At 47.5% G+C, this 21,864-nt stretch overlaps 2 protein-coding genes and 1 pseudogene across 2 annotated transcripts in view; 1 reads left to right on the top strand and 2 right to left on the bottom strand.

Moving 5' to 3' along the window:
* Window positions 1-21,864, bottom strand: part of LOC116887415 — a 496,132-nt pseudogene that overhangs the window by 310,092 nt on the left and 164,176 nt on the right.
* LOC116887417 (RT1 class I histocompatibility antigen, AA alpha chain-like) overlaps window positions 1-21,864 on the bottom strand; it is a 431,868-nt gene that overhangs the window by 260,249 nt on the left and 149,755 nt on the right. The gene's annotated exons all lie outside the window — the stretch shown is intronic.
* Window positions 3,227-8,159, top strand: LOC116887431 (patr class II histocompatibility antigen, DO beta chain-like). Its single transcript, XM_032889046.1, is given in 4 exon segments — window positions 3,227-3,360; window positions 4,986-5,259; window positions 6,762-7,043; window positions 8,095-8,159. Coding segments are annotated over 4 exon segments (708 nt in total). The 5' UTR covers window positions 3,227-3,273.

Below are 21,864 nucleotides of genomic sequence, written 5' to 3'. Positions count from 1 at the left end.
CACCAGACGGGCCTGGAGCCAGCCTGTGGTGTCTCTTCTTGGTTCCTGATTGATGTGAGGGCCCAGCTCTCTGTGGGAGGTGTCACCCGGGCAGGTGGCCCATGGTTACGTAAGATATAAGAAATCAGGCAGAGCAAACTGTGGTGAGCAAGCCAGTAAGCAGCATTCCTCCACAGCCTCTACACTTCAGCCCCTGCCTCAGCTTCCTGCTTTGAGCTCTTGCCTTGGCTTTCCCAAGAGATGGAAATTTATGGAGATCTGTAAGGCAAATAACACTTCCTCCCCAACCTGCTTTTAACCCGCCGGGTGTTCCCTGCAGCAACAGAAAGCTGGGCTGTATAAGCCGTGATATCCAGGTGTATATATTCCTGCTTCCCGTTCCCCAAAGAACAGCTCTCTAAATCAACTCCTCTGAGACTCACTGTCTTAGTCAGGGGTTCTATTCCCGCACAAACACCATGACCAAGAAGCAAGTTGGGGAGGAAAGGGTTTATTCAGCTTACACTTCCACATGGCTGTTCATCATCAAAGGAAGCCAGGACTGGAACTCACACAGGGCAGGAGGCAGGAGCTGATGCAAAGGCCATGGAGGGATGTTACTTCTGACTTGATTCCCCTGGCTTGTTCATCTTGCTCTCTTAGAGAACCCAGGACCACCAGTCCAGGGACGGCACCACCCACAATGGGCTGGGCCCTCCTCCCTTGATCACTAATTGAGAAAATGCCTTTCAGCTGGGTCTCATGGAGGCATTTCCACAGCGGAGGCTCCTTTCTCTGTGATAACTCCAGCTTGGGTCAAGTTGATCTGCAAAACCAGCCAGCACACCTACTTTCACACTGAAAGCATATAGCTGTGTAAGGCCTTATTTCATGGCCGCGCCTGACAGTGGTGAAATGCACGTTACATTGGTGAACTCCAATGTACTGCTTAAACTCCTTGGCAGTAGACTCTGGGATCGAGGAGGCCCTTCCTTTGTCCCCTCTAATACTCCAGGCCCCGGGTCAGGTTGGCCTCCATATTGCCACACAGAGGAAGGGGATATTAGAGACACAGCGTCCTTGAGAGCATCCGGAATGAGAACCGTTTCTAACCATGGTTCCTATTGATCTTCATATAACATAAACAGGCCTGTGGAGGGGCTGGGACGTTGAGGGCTCTTCAGGGAGAGGGTGGACCTCCACCCTGAGCTCTCTTGTCCCAGACTTCCAGCTGACGGCCTCAGTGCACTTCTCCAGCTGATGTCTCTTGGGAACCCGTTTGGTGTGTTCCCTTTGCTTGCTTTCTCTGCTGTGGGTTCTGAGCCCCCATTGGATGGCTCTTTCGCTGTTCCCTGAGGTGGAAACTTAAGGGTTCTTTGGAAAGGCAGCTGTGTTGGATGGTGTTTTGCTGGGGCAAACACTCGAAGGAGCGTTTCATTGGACACAGGTGTGAAAGGCTAAGTCTGACTCACGGAGGAACGGTTCGCTGAAGGAGAGGCAGGAGAGAGGGTGCTCTGCTTAAGCAAGCACGTGAAAGGGCACGGGATGAAGGATTCATTGCTAAGAACACGCATGCATTGGTCCGATTTACACTGCGTAGTTGAGCTGCATTTGTTGGGACTCCACAGAGAGAAACGCACCAAAAACCTTCTGGTGGGGTGCTGCAGTTTCTTGTCACTTCTGAGGAATCGGGCTGATTGGTAGAGTGATGCCAGCTGAGACAGATGACCGTGCTGAGGAAGGCAAGACCGTGGAGGACACGTGATGTTTGGAGGGTACAGAAAGGACTGGGCAGACAATGATGGAGGCTGAGCTAGGTTTGCTTACAGAGCTGTGCAACTCTTGTGAATCTCCAGTCTTTGCTGACCTTTGATTCGCTGAGAGAGACACAGCCAAGACCTTTTCCTGGCGTTCCCCCTGGTCTCTCCTGCTGACTCAAGCTGAGGCTGAGGCCCGATGTCTCTGCTTGGCCATGTCACTGCTGTTGCTAACCCTACTCTACCGAACTGGACCGCTGGTGTCTCTGTGAAGTGTTCGAGTGGATCGAGCTGCCGCTGCCCGCTTGCCTGCTCGCTGAACTGCCGATTTCCAGACAACACAGACAGGAGTTGCTCCAAAGAACCTTTCTAAACAGGTCCCCTTCCCCCATATCCTTTCTTTCCCACTACCTCTGGCGGGGGGGTGTGATGGGCTGCAAGGGAGGTTAAAGCGTTTAAGAACCATCACTAAAATTAGGATTTGAAAAAAAAAATAAAGTTGCAATTACCTGCTGTTTCTCTCTGTCTGCTATTGACTATTTATTTATTCTCTTTATTTTGCCTGCTATATATTTAATAGCCACCTTCATTTTGGGATGAAAAGTACACCTTTCGTAGATCCTCTTCTGGGCCACACAGAACAAGCAGGGGGCTGGGTGGTGGTGTTACAAATCTTTGGCCATTGTTCCCAATGTCTTATTTAGACGCTAAAATACATGTGTACAAACATCAGTGGGACAAAATTCTGTGCACAATATACACATCATTAAGTTATCTTGGTAGGTATACTGGCTAATTGTGTGTGTGTGTGTGCTCTCGCATGCGCTCGGCAGTTCTGCCAGCTAATCCGCTCTATAGACTCCCATCCTGCCATCTTGCTGACCTGACCCCCAATTCTTCCTTATATTCTGTCCTTATGAATATATCTGCACGATTTATTCTTTTGAGAATTCCGTCTCCCCTGCCTGTCTTTCTGTCTTAGTTTTCTTCCTCCCTCCCCTCCTTGCTTGGCATACAAGACACAGTACAGCCGGTCTTCTGCTTTTGCTGATAAGCCTACCTCAGACCCCCCTTTAAGCCATAATCCACAAAACCGTCTACTTGGTTCAGCACCCTCTGCTGTCAAGGTCAGCCACTCTCTAGGAAGGGAGACCTGTTGGTCAGAATAATTCAAGGGACCCTACTAAGTAAGGACAGCAGGATACACAATAAATAACCTACTTTGTTCTAGGACCTCATCCTCCGCAGACTTTCCCGATCCTGGTCCATTTTCCCACACTTAAACCACCAACACTCACTCTCCAGGTAACCAGTTCTTGGCTTTTCTAAAGCAATGCCATCAAAGTGTTCTGCCTAGCAACCGATGATGCAAACTCTTCACTCTTGATTGGTTAAACAGCCTGAAGATGGTTCCAATCTCAGTGAGGCTGCATAATTATCTATACTTAGTGATTTTTTTTTTTTTTCAGCTCTGTGGAAGACAGCTCCATTCTAAAGAGGTGTATCAGTCTCTTACTGTCCCTTTGTCCCCTCCAGAATGGGTGCTGGGAGGGCCCCCTGGGTGGTGGCTCTGCTAGTGAACCTCATGAGGCCAGATTCCTTCATGATTGAAGGCAGAGACTCCCAGGTAAAGAACAGAGGGGTTCGGTTCTGGGTGCATTTTCTGGAATTGGCATGGGGCTAACCCCCCCCCCCCCACTCCTTGTGGATCAAAGTCTCAGACTAGAGTGGCTCTGACTCTAAAGAGTCCCCTCATTGACCAGGAATCTCTCATGTCCTCCTCAGCACCCATGATGGCTGCCTGGGAAGGTCTTCCTGTACCTGAGACACAGATGCCGGGTAGGGGAGGAAGGAAGGAGACATTTTCCCCTGCTGGGTTCCTTATGCATCAACATCAGACACTAGAACCCTGAGAGCTGGAGTCAGAGAGCAGCCGAGCCTCTTATACGAGCATCTACTCTTGTTGGGGCTGTCAGGTGACTGGCAGTAACACCTCCCGTCAACTTTTAAACTCCTGGTTAGCGTTCAGCATCCTACTGAGGAGTTTTGAGGTGTAAGGGAAGTTAAGGACTCAGACAAGTTGAGTATTTTAATTATCTCTGGCCTCGGGTTGCCGGGGAGATGGGCTATGCAGACACCAGCGTTGTTAGACCATGAAAATGCAGGGTTGTGAGCAGAAAACAGGATGTGATATGTAAGAAAAGACTTGCCTCACTAAATACAGAAGAGGAACCAGGCTGGGGAGGGGCGTCATTTTTCTCTGAGAACAAAAAACGCTCTGAGTTTATCATGTCCGTTTGAGAAATGGGGGGAAAATCAGCATAGAGTTTTAAATGATGGTGAAAACCCCACATGCACTTTCTTTACCTTGTAAAGAGGGGGTAGACACGATGAGGGACTGGAGGCTGGCACCTCATCTGAACTCTGGCCCTCAGAGGGGCCTGGATGACCATGGAAGTCATTCTTAGCGGGAGGCCAAGCATTCCTGAAGGCCGAGCTTAGCTTAGGAATGAGCAGACCCACAGCTCAGGCACAAAGCCATTATCCTCCAAGTCTCAGGCACACAGAACTGAGTCACAGAACGCCACCATTCAAGAACTCTTTCTCCTCCTGTCCCACCTCCTTTCCCTTCCTTCCTCTCCATGACCAGCATTCCGAGTGTGTCTTCGACACGAGTGTAGTGTTCAGAAACATAAAATGGGCTGCAAGACGGCTCAGTGGCTAAAGCCACTTGCTGTCCAACCTGAAAACCTGAGTTTAATCCCTGGGACCCCACATGCTGGATTAGGGATGGGAGGGAATAACAGGGGAGGGGGAGGGGAGAGGGACAGGGAGGATGGGGATGGGGAGAAGGGAGGACACAGGGACTGCGGGGAGAGAGGGACAGGGATGATGGGAATCGGGAGGGAGGGCAGACAGGGGAGTGAGGATGGGGAGACAGGGTGGGGAGGGGTGGGGGGACGATGGGGAGGAAGGACAGGGGGGTAGGGACAGGGGTGGGAGAGACAGGGGTGGGGAATGATATGGGGATTGGGCTGTGGGGTGGGGGGACAGGACGGAAGGGGAAGGACTCACTCCTGACAACTGTTTTCCCTGTTCACATTTTAAGCAAATGCCAATAAGCCTTGACTGGCATCCTGTGACTTTGCCTCTTAATGTTGTGCTTTTGAGCATGTCGCCCGTCTGACTTTGTGCACCAGGGGCAGGCTTTCCCAGAGGTACATCTGGTTCCTAATCCTTTTATGGTTTCCAGAGGATTTTGTGATTCAGGCGAAGGCGGAGTGTTACTTCACCAACGGTACAGAAAAGGTCCGCTTCCTGGTCAGGTTCATCTTCAACCTGGAGGAGTACTTACATTTCGACAGTGACCTGGGGTTGTTCGTGGCACTGACGGAGCTGGGGGAGGTGGACGCTGATCAGTGGAACAAACGCCTGGATCTCCTGGAGACAAGTAGAGCTGCTGTGAACATGGTCTGCAGGCAAGAGTACAAGCTGGGGGCCCCCTTCACCGTGGAGAGAAATGGTGGGTGAAGGGGAGGTCTAGGGGTTCTCCGGGAGAACCTCATACGAGGCATTTAAGAGGTCTTAACTATCCTCTGTCTGTCTGTCTATTATTTATTTGTGTGTGTTCCGTGCATGCCACAGTGCACACATGGAGGTCAAAGGACAATTCGAGGAGTTGGTTCTCTCCTTCCATCACGAGGATCCTAGAGATTGAACTCAGGTTATCAGGCTTGGGGGGGGGGTCTGTGACTATGCTCTGTCCTCAGCTGTGAATTGTTGGCTTAGATTTTTTTTTCTTTTTTTTTTTCGGAGCTGGGGACCGAACCCAGGGCCTTGCGCTTGCTAGGCAAGTGCTCTACCACTGAGCTAAATCCCCAACCCCTCGCTTAGATTTTTTTTAAAACCTGCTTTAATAAGGGTTTAAAAACACTTCAACCTCCCTTCTAGCCCACTACCCATCACAGGTAGTGGGAAGGAAGGCATGGAAACAGGGGTTGTGGACCTGCTTAGAAGTAGTTCTTCGGGGAGCTCTTCCAGCCTTCAGCAGTCCGGTTCTCTAAAGCAAACACCAACACTAATCAGCGCGGCAGTCCAGTCCACGTGTGGCAATCACCACTCATGGATCGGTGGTGGTTTGATCCAGAAGAAACCTCAAGGCTCTGCCAATTGGCCTGAGTGTGTGGAAATAGGAAGAAGCTGCGGGTATCATGAGAAGTTCTTGAAGTCCTCTCTATGGAGTCACTGGCGAAAAGATACCAAGGCAAACCAGCAGGAGTGTCCTCAGGGACATGCAAGGCTAACTAATGTTTAACCACCCCCACTGTCTGTGGGGCCATATTTATATTCTTCCCCAAAAATCACACTTTTCTCTCTCTGCCTGCTTCAGCAAAACATCCTCTCACCTGTGTCAGCTTCAGCACAACCTCTGACAGCCGAGATTCCAAAAAACCAGAAATTTCCACCTCAGTGAATGGTGGTCTCCTTCAGAAACCTCAGAGTTCTCGGTCTTTGAGAAATAGTGTCCATTGAATACAGTGGGTGACTGGCCGGGGTGGGGGTGACCTGGCAGAGTATGAATCCTCCTTGTGTAGGGGAGCGTGGTAAAACAAAGATGGCGCCGACATCCAGTCCCGTCTGGTGGTAAACAACTTTTGAGGGCTTGTCCCCTTGTAAAAGGCTAATGGGGGGGTGATTCGTGCTCTGCCAATCCCTGAAGGTGGGGTAGCACGACCAGCCTGTTGTGTATATATCTGTCAAAACCTTTGCTGCTCGAGGTCCCCTGTGATCCCAAAGAGGTGTTCCTGCAGTAAAGGCTGTTGAGAAGAATCCGACCGTGTTGCGTCTTCCTTGCTGGCCGAGGTGGGCGTGACACTTGTGGGCCTCTTCTGCTTCTCAGTCTAGGGGCTTGGGGACCCCACACTTCCAGCTTCCATTCGGCTGGTTTGAGATACAGATCAGGGCGGTCACGGTCTCTAGGGACGCTCCTGTCCCTGCTGTGCTTTCTGTCTCTTCTCTTGCTAGTGCCTCCGGAGGTGACGGTGTACCCAGAGAGGACCCCATTGCTGCAGCAGCACAACCTGTTGCTCTGCTCTGTGACAGACTTCTACCCCGGGGACATACGTGTCAGGTGGTTCCGGAATGGGCAGGAGGAGAGGTCCAGGGTCATGTCCACTGGCCTTGTTAGGAATGGAGACTGGACCTTCCAGATGACGGTAGTGCTGGAAATGATCCCAGAGCTTGGAGACGTCTACAGTTGCCTTGTGGAGCACCCCGGCCTCCCGAGACCTGTTTCCGTGGCATGGAGTGAGCGTCGTTTTGTTTTCTGTATTTCTCGGCCTTGGCCTATATGGGCTGCCACTTCTGTGTTCATTTCATGTTGATGACAAGACACGTTCCCCTGATAGAATAATCCTAGTACCAGGGTAGGAGAAAACAGGACAGACATCCATCTCTGAATGTCTGGGGAATTAGAGAAGAGGGCTGTTAACCCCGCCAGCTTGCCCCAAGCCCGGACCTAGTATTTTTAACATTTTAATCTTTTAGGACATTGTCATGGCTGTAAGTGGGGAGAGGTCTGGAGAAGTGTTTTAGCTGGGTGAACGGCTTGCTACATACAAGCGTGAGGGACCTGAGATTGGTCCCCAAAGTCCATATAAAAATCCAGGTGCTCTGGTCCCTGCTTGTAGTCAAAGGGGCCTGGGGGGGTGTGTGTGAGACAGGAGCCTATTAGCGAGTTCTAGGTCAGCCAGGACATTGAACTATATAGCAAGAAGAAGCTTAAGATGAAAATCGGAGGAATAACACTGAAGTTGACCCCTTGTTCATCGTGATAAAGACATGGGGAACGCGGCGCACGCACGCACACACACACACACACACACACACACACACACACACACACAAGACACACTCATAAGCCATACATAATAAATAGACATTTACACCCTTAATACAATATATTCACACAGAGAGAGAGAGAGAGAGAGAGAGAGGGGAGAGAGGGGAGAGAGAGAGAGGGGAAAAAGAGAGAGAGAGAGAGAAGGGAGAGAGAGAAGGGAGAGAGAGAGAGAGGAGAGAGAGAGAGAGAGAAGGGAGAGAGAGAGAAGGGAGGGAGAGAGAAGGGAGAGAGAGAAGGGAGAGAGAGAGGGAGAGGAAGGAGGAGGGGGAGAGATGGGGAGGAGGGGAGAGGGAGGGAATATCAGGGACTGATGAGGGAGGAGAGGGATATCAGTGACTGGAAGAATCACTTTGTAGATTTGCCCTTCCTGAGCAGTACTGGGCTTTGGGGCCTTAAGCTGAAGTTGGGGCCAGAACTGGCAGCATCACATTGACTTTAAGTCTCATTTTCTCACAGTGGCTCAGTCTGAATATTCCTGGGAAAGATACTGAGTGGAGCTGGCAGCATTTCTGTTGGGCTGACTGTCTTCCTGGAGGGGAGCTGCTATCCATCCAAGGCTGTTGCCCAGAAAGCAGACCTCAGAAAGAAGAACCTCCCACCTGCCCTGCAAGGCTTCTCCACTTCCAGCCTTTACTGAGGATCTGAGGGAGGGAGGTTGTGCCCAGTGTCCCCCAGACAGGGTTTCCTTAAAGCCAGGAGGAAGCAGACAAGCTGAGCCTGGAGGCCAAGCCCCCCCAGGAAAACCACATTTGATGCTGACTGGGGATCTCATTCTCTTCCAGCGTCCATGGAGACTCAGCCTGGCAATGAGGTAGCGCCTGGTTCCTTGTCTTGTCTTTGGCTGGATCACGGCCTTGTTCTTAGCTTTTCAGAGCAAGTATCACATGGGGGAGGCAGAGGTGCCTCTGGCTGGGTGATTGTCTCTGAGTGTCTGGAGTTGATAGGCCCCTGGAGATCCTCTCACCTTCCTGCAGGCTTCAAGGGCGCCCCACCCTCAGCCCTACTAAGATCCTAATGGAAGCTTTCTCCCCAGAGCCTGGAAGAAGGGTAAAGGTTGGGGACCTGGGTTGGGGTAAAGAATGCTGCCAACGGGGTTGTGAGATGTGGTCATGGATCTTCCCTTCTGCTCTGCACCTCAGTACCCCTCATTTTCAGGATGGTCCAGAAACTTCCTTAGGACCTAAACCTGCCTCCAGACCTGTTGCTTTGGTCTCTGTGGCTCAACCAACCCCTGTGACTGGGATACCCCGCCTCTGTCTTCCAACCAGCTTTAGTCTTTTCATACAGCTGCCTTTAAAATCCTTATCAAAAAAATAAAACAGTCACAAAAACTCATAGTGAATGCATAATTAAATGATTATTCAAGGCAAAAAACCCATGTAATCACCTGCTCAGGTTAAAAAAAAAATCAGACAGTGGTGGTCTCTGGGGAATTACCTCTTTCAGCCAGTAAAACACCACAGCACACTGTCCATGTGGGTATTGATGGCTTCTTCCATCAAACACACCTTCCTGTATACAACAATCCTTGGTCTTTTCTTTGTCTCCCAGACTTTCAGATGTTTGACCTCATCCTTTCTTTCTGTCAGGATTAAAGCAGTTATGGGCCTCAGTTCCAAGGTGAAGAGATTATGTTGTCTTATATACTCGTGCCATCTGACCCACTCTTCTGCTCTTTGTGTTTTCCTGTGAGTTAGCACTGACGGGTGTGAATGGACCGGTTTGATTCATTTTGAGTCTAGAGGAGGTCATGACCTTTTTTCTGGAGTCAAAGTGTATCTCCCTGTTTCTTTTCAGATGTTACAACAAGTATTGATGCTAATTGCCTGGGTTCATAATTTCCCTGGAGTTGTTACATCAGACCGTCCATCTCTTCACGATTCCTTGTTTATTTATCCATGCTGTTGGCTCTGCTCACTGTTACCTGCAACTAAATTTCAAAGTCAAGAAGGTAAAAAACTGTCATCTGCAGGCAATTTCAGCCTGCAGGGTCGCCATTGTGTCCTCTGCTGCAGGGGTTCTAAACAGCAATCAAATTTCATGTAATAGCAACTTCAGAGCAATAATTCACGGGTTTTACAAGTCTGACACCTGAGCAAATGTCTTTACCAATTTGACAGGATTGGGATTGTTTCTGTCGTATGCAGATGGGAAGGCCGTCGAAAAAATTGTTTGAGCTGAGAGGGAAACTTAGCAGCCTCCTTCAATACGGCTTCACTTTGTCTTGGTAGAAAGCATTTTTATTAATCTTTTATTGTTTGAGAATTTTGTACATGCAAGATCAAGTGTTTTTTGATCAACCAATTCTATTCTCTCTTTCCCATTCTCCCCTGACCACATTTACTCCCGGATTTTATATGTGTGTTTTTGCTTTAATTCACTGAGTCAATGTAGTTCTGCCTTGATGATAATACGGGTCCATCAGGCCGAGAGTAGGGTGGCCTCTCAGAGCTACATCCTGAAGAAATGGAGTTCACCCTGCAGCCAGTCAACTGTTAAGGCGCCAATAGCATGTGGCTACATACAATCCTCCCACCCATGCTGGGATTTTGGAATGCTTGACTTGGACTCTATATTCTAAAATGGCTTATTGTTCTGTTTTGAAACAAATTACAGTTTAGTTGGTGGAGAATTTTGGGTGTATTTTCATTGTTTGAAAGGATATTAGTTTGTCTTAAATGGTCTCAACATTTGTTCCTTGATGTCAAAGAACATCAACTGTTTGAAGTAGATAAAGCTGGATCCACTCATGTTTTTTTTTTTTAATGGGTAAAAATTATTTTTATTGTTTTTTTTTCTGTTTTTGATATTATGGGTGCATCTCTCCCCAGCTCAGCAGGGAGCCTATGAGACGCTGGCTAATACCTGGAAACCCGGCTGCTCCAATCCTCACTTTGGCCTTCCTTTCCAATTCTTCCTGGTTCTGTTTTTGGTTCTGTTCCCCACAGTTTTCTATTTAGATGGTTCTTTCTGAAGATTTTTCTTCTAAAAGTCCTAGGACTTTATGTCTGATTCTAGTCCATAACCCCTGTTTTTTTAAATATAAATGAGATGTTATTTTGTAATGTAGATGTGTGTGTGTGTGTGTGTGTGTGTGAGAGAGAGAGAGAGAGAGAGAGAGAGAGAGAGAGAGAGAGAGAGCAGAGTTCCACCAGGCAGGCCAGCTTCAGTACAACCGGGTATTCAGTTGGGCCCTTGAACTCCTGATTCTCTGCTTCTGCCTCTCACACTTTAGGTTTACCACATGTGCCAGCAGGTCTGATCCTTTCCCCTACGGATGATTAATCCCTCCAGTGCCATTTGTTGAAAACTCTACCTTCTCTCTAATGCATTGCTTTTACATTTTATCAAAAAGGTATTTAGAGACTGCAGGATGCAGGATGGCTCAGTGGGTAAAGCCTGGACACTTGATCCCAGGGACCCAGAGAATGGAGAGAGAGAGAGAGAGAGAGAGAGTGCTGAGTTGAGCTGTCTCCACAACAGTCTCTCTGCCTCTGACATAGTATCACGTATATGCTTGCACAGACATGTGTGCACACACATGCTCGAGCACCGCATTAAAAGTACATACACAACATAATAAAACAAAATACTAAACCTTTATTTGGACATACCATTTGGCCTGTTTCTGGGTTTTTTGTTCTGTCTGTTTGGTCCATATTCCTTGGCCAGTATCACTCATCTTCATTTTGATAGAAGTGTTAAAATTGGGCAGATTGATTCCAGTCTCTTCTTTCCTTTTCAAGAGAGTGTTAGTCCTTCCCCTGTTCCTGCCGTCTGTGACAATGGCGTTGAGTTTGCCGAATGCCTTTCTTTACTGCCCTAGCAGGTCTAGCTCAGGTTTCTGCATTCATTTGTTGTTTTGTTTAGTGATTAGGTTTATTGATTTTTTTTTGTGTGAGGGGTTTCCTTGCACGAATATCTGCAAATGTGTGTGTGTGTGTGTGTGTGTGTGTGTGTGTGTGTGTGTTTGTATAATGCCTGTAAAGGTCAGAACAGGTGACAGGGCCTGGAACTGGGTTATAGTTCATTAGGAGCCACCATGCTGGGTTCTGGAATTCGAACCTGGGTCTGTGGAAGAGCAGAGGTTTAGTCACTGAGCCACCTCTCCCGCCCCTTGACTCATTATTGTGCTCTCTTAGACCCGTGCCTAAATATTTCATTTCTGGAACTAGTCGACAAAAGTAACCAGAGTACATCAGTCTGACTTTGTCCGTTTCCCTTTTTCTTCCACCTCCTTTTTTTGGATTTCTCCAGACAGGGTTTCTCAGTAGAGCCTTCGCTGTCCTTCAGCCTGGCTGAACTTGCTTTGTAGACCAGGCTGGCTTCAAGCTCAGAGATCTGCCTGCCCCTGCCTCCACGAGTGCTGGGTGGGATTAAAGGCGTGCGCCACCATGGCCCAGCAATTTCCTGTGTCTTTCCTCTCCGCGCTGAAGGAATCTAGGACATTATGAATGAACGCCCACGTTCCATCCCTGAACTGCATCCCACACCCTCTTGGCCATTTTATTTAATTTAAAATTTGAAGTAGGATCTCACCAAGTTGCCTGCAGTGACCTCAAGGTCATTTTGCAGCCCAGGCTGTCCTTGAACGTGGGATCTTCCTGCCCCAGTTTCCCAAGTAGCTGGACTCACAGGCCTGTGCCATCTGGCCAGGTGACTCATCCCCTCACCCACAGGGTCACTCTCCTGAAAGCTTGGTGTCCTCTGGGGCAGACAGAGGAAGAGTGCCTCGTCTTTCCTCCCCTCTGGGAAGCCGTAAGGAGATCTGTTGCAAGGGGCACATTCTCGCAGGGAGCTCATCACAGCCGAAAGGCATTGTGTGTTCATGGCTGGTATACAGAAATGCAGTTCCTTTTCATGCTTACTTCTGTCACGTACAGGAGACTAAAGAGGAAGATGATCTTTGACATGGGAGTCACCACAACCATGTAGTACTCACCCGTCAGTCAGTCTGACTGCTAGATCCTCCGGGAAAGGTCAATCCACAACCACAGACAAACAAATACGGAGACTCAACCATCCTGTTCTCCTTTTAGTTAATGTGAGATTCACAAGGAAGAGATCTGGACTGAGCTACCGAAGCCATATCCCAATATTCCTGCACTCCTCTCTGTATTTGTCTCTGTGTCTCTGTGTGTCTCTCTGTCTTTCTATCTCTGTCTCTGTCTGTCTCTGTCTATCTCTGTCTGTCTGTCTGTCTGTCTGTCTCTCTCTCTCTCTCTCTCTCTCTCTGAAACAGGGTCTTACCATGTAGCCCAGGCTGTCCTGGAACTCACAGAGACCCCACTGTCAAAGAAGATGCACACCATTTCCCACACGGTCTCACGTGGCTTTGGGAACAGTCACTGGCCTTACTCGAGCACCGCTGTCCAGATCTTCATTTGTCTCCATCTCCTGTTGAGTTATTGGATGAAGGTGTTAGTAACCCTTCTTAGCTGCTGGTGTCTGAATGACTGTGGTGGCCAACCGCCTTCCACCTCCTCACTGGGAGCATTTGCTTCCTTCCATGTCTATAATGTTTATCCGCCTTTTAAAAGAACCATCTCTAGTTTAAACTCTTGTATTTCTATTTGTCAGTTTTCTTTTATAATGATGCCTGCTATACCTTTTAATAATTCTCTTTATCTCCTGGTGCCTTCCTTAAGTTTGATTAACATCCCTTTTTAAATGTTCTCATGATAAAAGGGCATACTAATTCTAAATGCCTGTCCTGTAACAATATAATATTTATAGGAATTAATGTCTCATGAAGGACTCTTTTAACGAGCTTCTGATCTTTCTGATGTCCACCTAACCTTGTTATCAGTTCCTCTGCACTCTCAGGGCTTATGCTCTGAGGCAGATGAGGGCCAGTGGAGGTGGAAGACTGTGAAGATGACCGAAAACACACACACAAAATGACAGATACTCAAACACAGCAAAGCCCATGGATCTGTGATAGAATCCGACTGGAGAAGAGACTGGAGGGGCCTGGGCAGAGAAAATCACCTTTGCAAAAATAACCTTTCCAGCCTGCTGTGCTCTGCACAACTTTAATCCCAGAATCCGGATGCAGAGACAGGTGGATGGGTCTGTGATCCTGAGGACAGCCTGGTCTACATGGTGAATTCCTGGACAGCCAGAGCTGTCTCAAAAATTAAAAAAAAAAAAGTGTGTGTGTGTGTGTGTGTGTGTGTGTGTGTGTGTGTGTGTACGTGTACGTACACACACATAGATATGCATATGCATACATATTCTGTTCTGAGCCAGGTCATTATGGAAGAAGTCTGTGGCCTTCCACACAGGTGCACTGTATCCCACTGCTGCTGTGGGGTCTGACAAGGGGAAACTGGGTAGGGAACTGGAGGGGAAGGTCTTAGGGAGGCATTAATCTAGGGAGTGAAGTAATGGCTTCACTGGTGGAAACTCTGAATGTCACGGTTTTAAAGAGAATAAGGAAGTGGGGAAAACTATTTCCAGAAACAGGAGACACAAAATCAGACATCAACTTCCCCCACACTGTTAATGAAATGGCACTGCGCTGTGTTAACTCTAGAGGGCGACTTTGAGCTAAGAAATGCAGAAAGCCCTCAAGGTCCTTGTCCTGATACCCTCACCTGTTCTGGGTAGTAACAGAAAATAGAAACAAGTGGAACAGGAAGCTATAGATGGGATCCCTCAAAGCTGATACTAACCAGCCCAGATTGTCTCCAGACAAAGGACCAGAACAAGAGCCACAGGTGACAGCAGTGAGGACAGAGGGAATCATGCTTTAGCCGTAAAAGGAAATCCAAATTAATGCTTAGAAAGTCAGCAATTAAATGGATAGGAAACAAGAAGATTCAAGATGAGAGTTAAGTGAAGCCAGGGGAAAAGAACAGACAGAATTGTAAATGAAAACTAAGGGGTGATGTATTTCCAAAATGTATTTCCGTACTAAAGACCATTGCAAAATGGCACCATCAAGACAATGACAGTGGAACAAAATATCTCTCGATTGGGTTTCAAGAAGTGGAGGCACATCTCTATCTCATGGTCAAGGGGCAGAGGCCAGTCCTCCCACCACAGGACACAGCCCAGCCAGGTCTGGTGGTTCTGCCCTGGGAGTCTCAGGTCTGCTCACTGAGCTACCCTTCCTGTGAGGAAGCTTGCTTGTCTGCAGATCGGAGCTTCATCTGTTTTCTCCCTCTCCCTGGGAGTTGAGAAGGTGATGGCCTCCTCTTGTTTCTTTTCCTCAGTTGCTGTTAGAGCAAACTTTCTTAGAAACATTGTTTCCATCTCCTCCCCTCGCCCCCCAGTGTTGGCTATTGGCTTTCCTAGGGTTACTATTGCTGTAATGAAACATCGTGACCAGGCAGTTTGGGGAGAAGAAGGTTTGTTTAGCTTGTGCTTCTACGTCACTGTTCGTCAAAGGGAGTCAGGACAGGAATCCAAACAGTGCAGGGACCCGGAAGAAGGAGTCCATGCAGAGGCTTGGAGGACGCTGCTTTACTGGCTTGCTCAGGCTGCTTTTTTACAAAACCCATTGCATGGGTGGTCCCGCCTGCAATGATCTGGGCCATCGCCCATCAGTCACTGAGTAAGAAAATGCCTTACAGCGGATCTTATGAAGGCATTCCCTAAGTTGAGGTTCCCTCCAATCAGGTGACTCCAGCCTGTGCCAAGTTAACACAAAATGCACAAGAATCAACCCCCAGGCCTTGTGTCTGCGCTTTCCCTAGTCCAGCTCTGTTGCTAAGCCACATTCCCAGCTGGGGGCCGGGTGGGCAAAGAAACAAAGAGCAGCAAAAATAGCGGACCTGGGTGGGGCTCGCCTTTAATCCTTGCCCTTCAGAGGCAGAGGCAGGCAGATCTACAAGTTTGAAGCCAGCCTGGTCTACAGAGCAAATTACAAGACCGCCAAGAGAAGTCGGGTTCTGAGGGGGGAAAATAAAGAAAAAGAAAACAAAATTGTGGGTGTCCAGTAGATGTTCTATTTTCATGGGGGAGACGGAAGGGATGAGACAAAGAGGACACCCTGAGCAGAAACTGTGGGAGGAAGGTGGGGAGGACAGAGCCTCTAATGAGAAGCTTTCCTCACCTCCAGAATCCTCTCTTCTGCAGGGTCAGAGACGCAAGGCCTATTTGGTCTTTGTTTTCATGTCCGACTGTGACAAAATGCTTTGCCCCGTGGCAGTCCCAGGACAGTACAGTTTTGAGTGTGAGATGGGCCACACGCCAGTAGGTGGCGACAGTGAACTTCGTACAGTCGGGGGGGGTCAGTTGGGGTCCGGTCCCTGGGTCACAGGTCTGGACTGGGAAAGGCCTGAGATCCTGTCCAGAGGGTGGCGGCCAAGTGTCTCTCATTTCACCGAGTGCGATGCCGCCTGCCTGAGAGGAGGTTTTGGATGCTAGAGAAGCAAAGAAGCGTGAGACGGGGGAGCTTGAGTCCGCTTTAGCGTGACAGCACGGAGTAAAGTTACGTGCTTAAAACCGAAGCCCGAGAGAGGGCTGAAGAGATGACCAAGGACTCTTGTGCTTGGGAACCTGGTTCACTTCAGGCTCCATGCAGTGGCCCACAAACTCCTGTAACTCCAGTCCCAAGAGATCTTCTGGGCTCCCCAGGTATCCACACCACACACACACACACACACACACACACACACACACACACACACACTGCACAGATGCAAAATATCGTGCGAGGCGAGATAATAAAAATTTAAACAAACACATGCCTCTGAGCTGTCACTCGGTGACACCCTTTCCACATCAATTTTTTGTAATTCTTTGTCAAATGTATTCCTGATACTCTAGCAAACATATTTTATCATCTATATATTTTTTTATTAAAGATTTATTTATTTATTATATAAGTACGCTGTAGCTGTCTTCAGACACACCAGAAGAGGGCATCAGATCTCATTACAGATGGTTGTGAGCCACCATGTGGTTGCTGGAATTTGAACTCAGGACCTCTGGAAGATCAGTCAGTGCTCTAACCCCTGAGCCATCTCTCCAGCCCCTTATCATCTTATTATCAGCTATGGGGTTCAATGAAAGCAAGAACCCTTCCTATATTTGGTTTTAAGAAAACATGTTTACTCTTCCATTTCATTGGGTAATTTTAACATGAATGGAGCCTGAATTATGTCAAATGTCTTTTGGGGGGTGGGGATATCTAAGAATTGATGAATGTGTGAGAATTCAAATCACACACAGTTTTCTGTGCTGGTTAGCATTTTTGTCAACTTCACACAAATTGGAAGTCACCTGGGAAGAGGACAACTGAGCTGAGGAATTGCTGATTGATGGAAGAGGGCCCAGCCCATTGTGGATGTGTAGGTTGTTCCGGGTTTCTTAAGAGAGCAGGCTGAGCAAATAAATCACCAGGAGCAAGCCAGTAAGCAGGGCTCCTCCATGGCCTCTGCTTCAGTTCTTGTCTTCAGGTTTCTGCCTTGAGATCCCCCCTGACTTCCTTCATGATGGATTGTACTCTGAGAGGTGAAATAAACCCTTTCCTTCCCAAGTTGGTTTTGGCCAGAGTTTTATTACAGTAACGGAGAGCAAGCTAGGATGTTTATTTGCTGAAAAACTGAAATTAAATCGGAAGTTTGTGCAACATATATCACCAAATATTTGTAAGTGAAAAACTGGACTTCCTTTGAACAAGGCGCAGGAGAAATCAGTACAGGAATTTAAAAGTGGTGATGCACACCTTCGATCCCAGCACTCGGGAGGCAGAGGCAGGAGGATCTCTGAGTTCAAGGACAGCCTGGTCTACAGAGTGAGTTCCAGGACCGCCAAGGCTACACAGAGAACCCTGTCCTGAAAAACCAAAACACAAACAAACATACAAAACCCCCCAATGCAGCATTTCCATCAACAGTGTACACAGGCCGGAAGTGAAGAGAGGGCTCGGGTCAATGAGCTAAAGATTTTATCTTCAGAAAGTACAACAGGTAACATTGTTTTAGCCCAAATGAACAAAAGAAAGGGGTACCAAATAGAGCATAATTCAGTGTGGAAATCAGGGACATCAGAGAAACAGCCAGTAAGGTTTGTGAACTCCCGTGAGACTGAGAGACAAGGCACTAGACAGACAGGGGAAGGGGCCAAGGCTAAGTAATAAAGGTGAGAATTTCCATGATGGCTGGCTTCCTCCTTTGACTTGAGCTTTTGTCTCTCTGTAGGTCCCCTGGTGATGGAGTGGCTCACCAGGTTCAAGGCTGGATCAATCCATGTCACATGAGAGTTGTGGACCAATCAACCAGCCTGTCTGTGTTCAAACTGACCACCCCTAAAGCAGAGGAGGAAAAGTCCAGAGCTATAAAGCCCAGCCCTCAAGAAGAGCATGAATTTTCAGCTTCTGGGGTGTGCATCTCAGTCCTGCTTTGCATAGTGTGTGTGTGTGTGTGTGTGTTGTGTGTGTGTGTGTGTGTGCACGCATACACACATGCATGTGTCCCCTGTGTTTTTGCTTCCTCACTCCCAATAAACACCTTTATTTACCTGCTGATTCTGGGTGCTGCGTGTGAGATTTCCCTGCTGCCCTGTTATACTTCAGATTTTTCTTGCCTTTTAACTCTTTCGCTGGCAGAAAAAATGAATCCAATCCTGGTCCCTTAGACCATACCATTTAAGAGCTCTAGACTGTATCAACACTCACCAGGAAAAAAGAAAACCACAGCAATATTAAGAACAAGAGTAGGGACATAATTGTGTGACATGCAGGATCTGTGAATAGCATACTGTCTCCATAGAGGCAGTGCTGATGTTTAAGGTCCTGTTCCCCAATTGGTTCTTGATCTGTCAGTAAAGAAAGCCATGGGCCAATTGCTGGGCAGAAGGTACAGACAGGACTTCTGGGTCCCTGGAGGAAAAGGGGATGCAAGGAAAGAGAGAGGAAAATTTGATATGCTTTGGAGAGAGAAGAACCAGAGAGCTATGTGAGGTCTCAGGAGGAGCAGTGGGCTGTGGCCGCTCCAATAGGTGGGTGGTCAGAGATGTTTAGCAGGAACTAGATTCAACTGACCAACTAAGGTTTAGGGTAGATGGGAGGTACAGAACTAAAAAGTATTGATAAGGACATACTTTCCCAGATGGGACACAGTAGTGTCCAGCAATTGTGTCAAAAAGGCAAGTTGAAAATGAACAAATGTGTGTATGTCTTTTATCTATGGATTCAAGGGAAGCTGGGTGGGGGTGGGGTGGGTGGCTGGTAGTGTGACACCCACTTCCTGGAACTAAATTGTAGTAGCAAAAACCTATACCCAACAACAGTCTATGAAAAACTTCATACATTAGACCACACAGATGAAATGAACATACTGTCTGTAAAATACATGGCCGATGGCATGGCCACCTAAGATAAGACTAAGAGGACACGGTCCTGTCTCTAACATTAGGTTGAACTCGTACTTATAGCATTGCTACAGAGTCAGCTCTGGTTCAGGTGTCTGCAGTGACAAAGTCTACTAGGTATTTAAGGAAGACATGACATCACTACAAATGGAAGAGGAGTGTGTTCTGGTTAGTGTTTGAAGCCATTGTTATCCTTATACAAATAAAGAAAGAAAGAAGAAAAAGAAAAGAAAGAAAAACTTCTAGACAAATGCCCCTTATGAGTATACATTTAAAAAATTATTAATGATTTATATATTATATATAAATTTATATATTATATATATAAATTTGACGAACAACATATACAATCCGTAACCTGAAAACTATACTACAGGGGTGAGGAAAACCATAGGCTACCAAATGAATGGGAAGATGAGCCATCTGCGTGGAGAAGACCAAGTGTTGGTGATAATCAGTCCTCTCTTAATTCATATCTAGATTTGACACAGTTTCAATCTAAATGACTTTATTAAAGAAGTTGATACATTGACATGGACATGCAAAAGATGGAAAAGAAAAATTTTCAAAACGAAGATAGATGGAGGTTTAGGATGCTTGATTTTAGAACTTTTTATACAGTTTTATCAAAACAATGTAGTATGAATATATGTATTCATATATATGGTATAGGTTACATATATCCCAAATGTAAGTATATAATATAATTATATAGTTTAAGTATATAATCATCCTTTGACAAAAGTACCCAGTGGGGAAATATTTTTTAAATAGTTGGTACTGAAATAATTGAGTATCTACACACAAAAATTGAATCTATACCCTATCTCAAATGAAAGCCCCAGATGGATCACAGATGCCCAGGTTCTACTGTGAAATGTCCCTCACAGGAGCATACGTTTGGGCATTTTGTCACCAGCAGGGGGCGCTGTTTTGAGAGGCTGCGGAACCTTATGTGCAGTGGCCTATTGACCTGCAGCAGGTTGCTGGTGGTGGACCTTGAAGGTAACATCTGCTTCCGGTTCCAGTTCCAGTCCACTTCCTGGTCGGTGAAAATGAGCTGCACAGGAAACCGAAGCTGCTACAGAGGAAACTGCCATAAACGGCTCTGCCGCGTCTTATCCGCCATGATGGACCGAGCCCCTCCTAATGGTGAGCAAAAATGAGTCTTTCCAACCTTGTTTCTCTCAGGTGTTCCATCCCACGGACGTGAAAAGCGATATGCTAGTTTTAAGCACATTTTTCTTAAAAAAGAAATCAAGAAAACAAGAGGGGTACACTGGAAAGCCAACGGGGTGGTGGTGGATCAAGACTGGAAGTAGGCAAGGCACTGAGGAGGGCGCGGTGCAGGCTCAGTATCATGGTCCTCTGAGTCCATGGAAAGCAGTGATGAGAAAGTGGTCTGTCTGCAGAGCTGGAGGTGAGAATCAATGACGCCAGAGAGAACTCTGGTGCTGCAGGGGCTGCAGAGGGATTTACAGATTATGGCGAGGACGGTGAAATGCGTCACTGATGGAATACCGTGTATAACGATGACCTCATGAAGAGGGGATGGATCCAAGGGACAGAAGATAAAGGTTGTTTTTTTTTTTTTTTTTTTTTGTTTTTTTGTTGGATGAGTGTGCAACCATCCAAAATGTGTTCAGCGTGGAAACATGGTACGGAGCTCACAGATGAGCAAGTAGGCACTCTGTGTGAATGATCACAAGGGCGCTACGATGAAGACGGTGAAGAGATACAGGAAGCAGCGGGGAAGGAACGGAGTCCTCTTCTGGCCTCCATGAGCATCCACACCGCCGTGACATTCACACACACACAAGAATAAAAATAGTTAAAAAATACAGTCTAAAAAATGTTTTTTTTAATATTCTGGGGTCTTTGATTGTTTCTTTAAATCTTAGAATATGACACATCGTCCCAGTAACTCCTTCACTGCACAACCCCAGCTGTCTGTGAGTAAGTGTGAGGTTTAAATGTTAGAGTTTTGGGGAAGGGAAACTTGCGTGGGAAGTTCCCCTTGTACAGGCGCATGCCTCCTGGAGTGTCCTGCTCTTGTGTCTACAAAATTATCCGATTTCAAAGGGAGACAGTGGGGTGAGCAATAGGACAGGGGGACATAGAGCACCATCAGTCACAATCAGGTCACGTATTCAGTGTCACCACCTTAATGTATGTCTCTTAGAGGAAATCTAGGAGACAGGTCAATGGGATGGAACCGACATGTGCACTCCTGGTTCAGTTCTGTCAATGGATTGGAGTGGCTATAGACCCATGAGGGAGTAGCTGGTTCTCACAGTGTCTGAGTAAACACTATGTCATGCTTTGCTAGGGGTGAGGAGGGAGCTGGGGATAGGGGAAACAGCTAAATTCCCTATGACCCCGACAAGTCTAAGAGGGCTATAGAATTCAAGAAAAAAAAATGGTACCTGTTCCAGTCCTTCACCCCACTTAATATTCAAAACAAAACCCCAAATCAAACTGGGCTTCTTTCTGCCGTGTGCGGTTGGAACTGGGACCCTGTTCCCAAATCCATGAGTGTCCTTTGGGGTCAGACAGGTGAGCAGGTACATTTCCAGGCCCCTGCAGCCATAATGGTTTCTACAGGGTCTCCTGTCACTATCTCTGGGCTATGCTGTTTCTCTGCTTTTAAGGTGGAGAGCACACAAGACTCACCAAGTACATCGCTGTGTACTCAGAAATACGGACTCACCCAGTCTTCACACTGGTCCTCTGAGGTGGTATCGCCATTCATACTAGGGATGGGGAAGCAGACGCAGAAGCTCTAAGGAACCTGTGTGAAGTCCCAGGACAAAGATGAAGCCACAGTGGGCACCCAAGCACCTGGTTTCAGAGGAGGGTGATGTAACCGTCTGCCCCTCGCCTCTCATTGCTGGTGGGGCA

The sequence above is a fragment of the Rattus rattus genome, chromosome 18 (assembly GCF_011064425.1).
Source record: "Rattus rattus isolate New Zealand chromosome 18, Rrattus_CSIRO_v1, whole genome shotgun sequence".
Lineage (NCBI taxonomy): Eukaryota > Metazoa > Chordata > Mammalia > Rodentia > Muridae > Rattus > Rattus rattus.
Note: the sequence above shows the minus strand (reverse complement) of the source record. Positions and strands in the feature narration are given on the sequence as shown.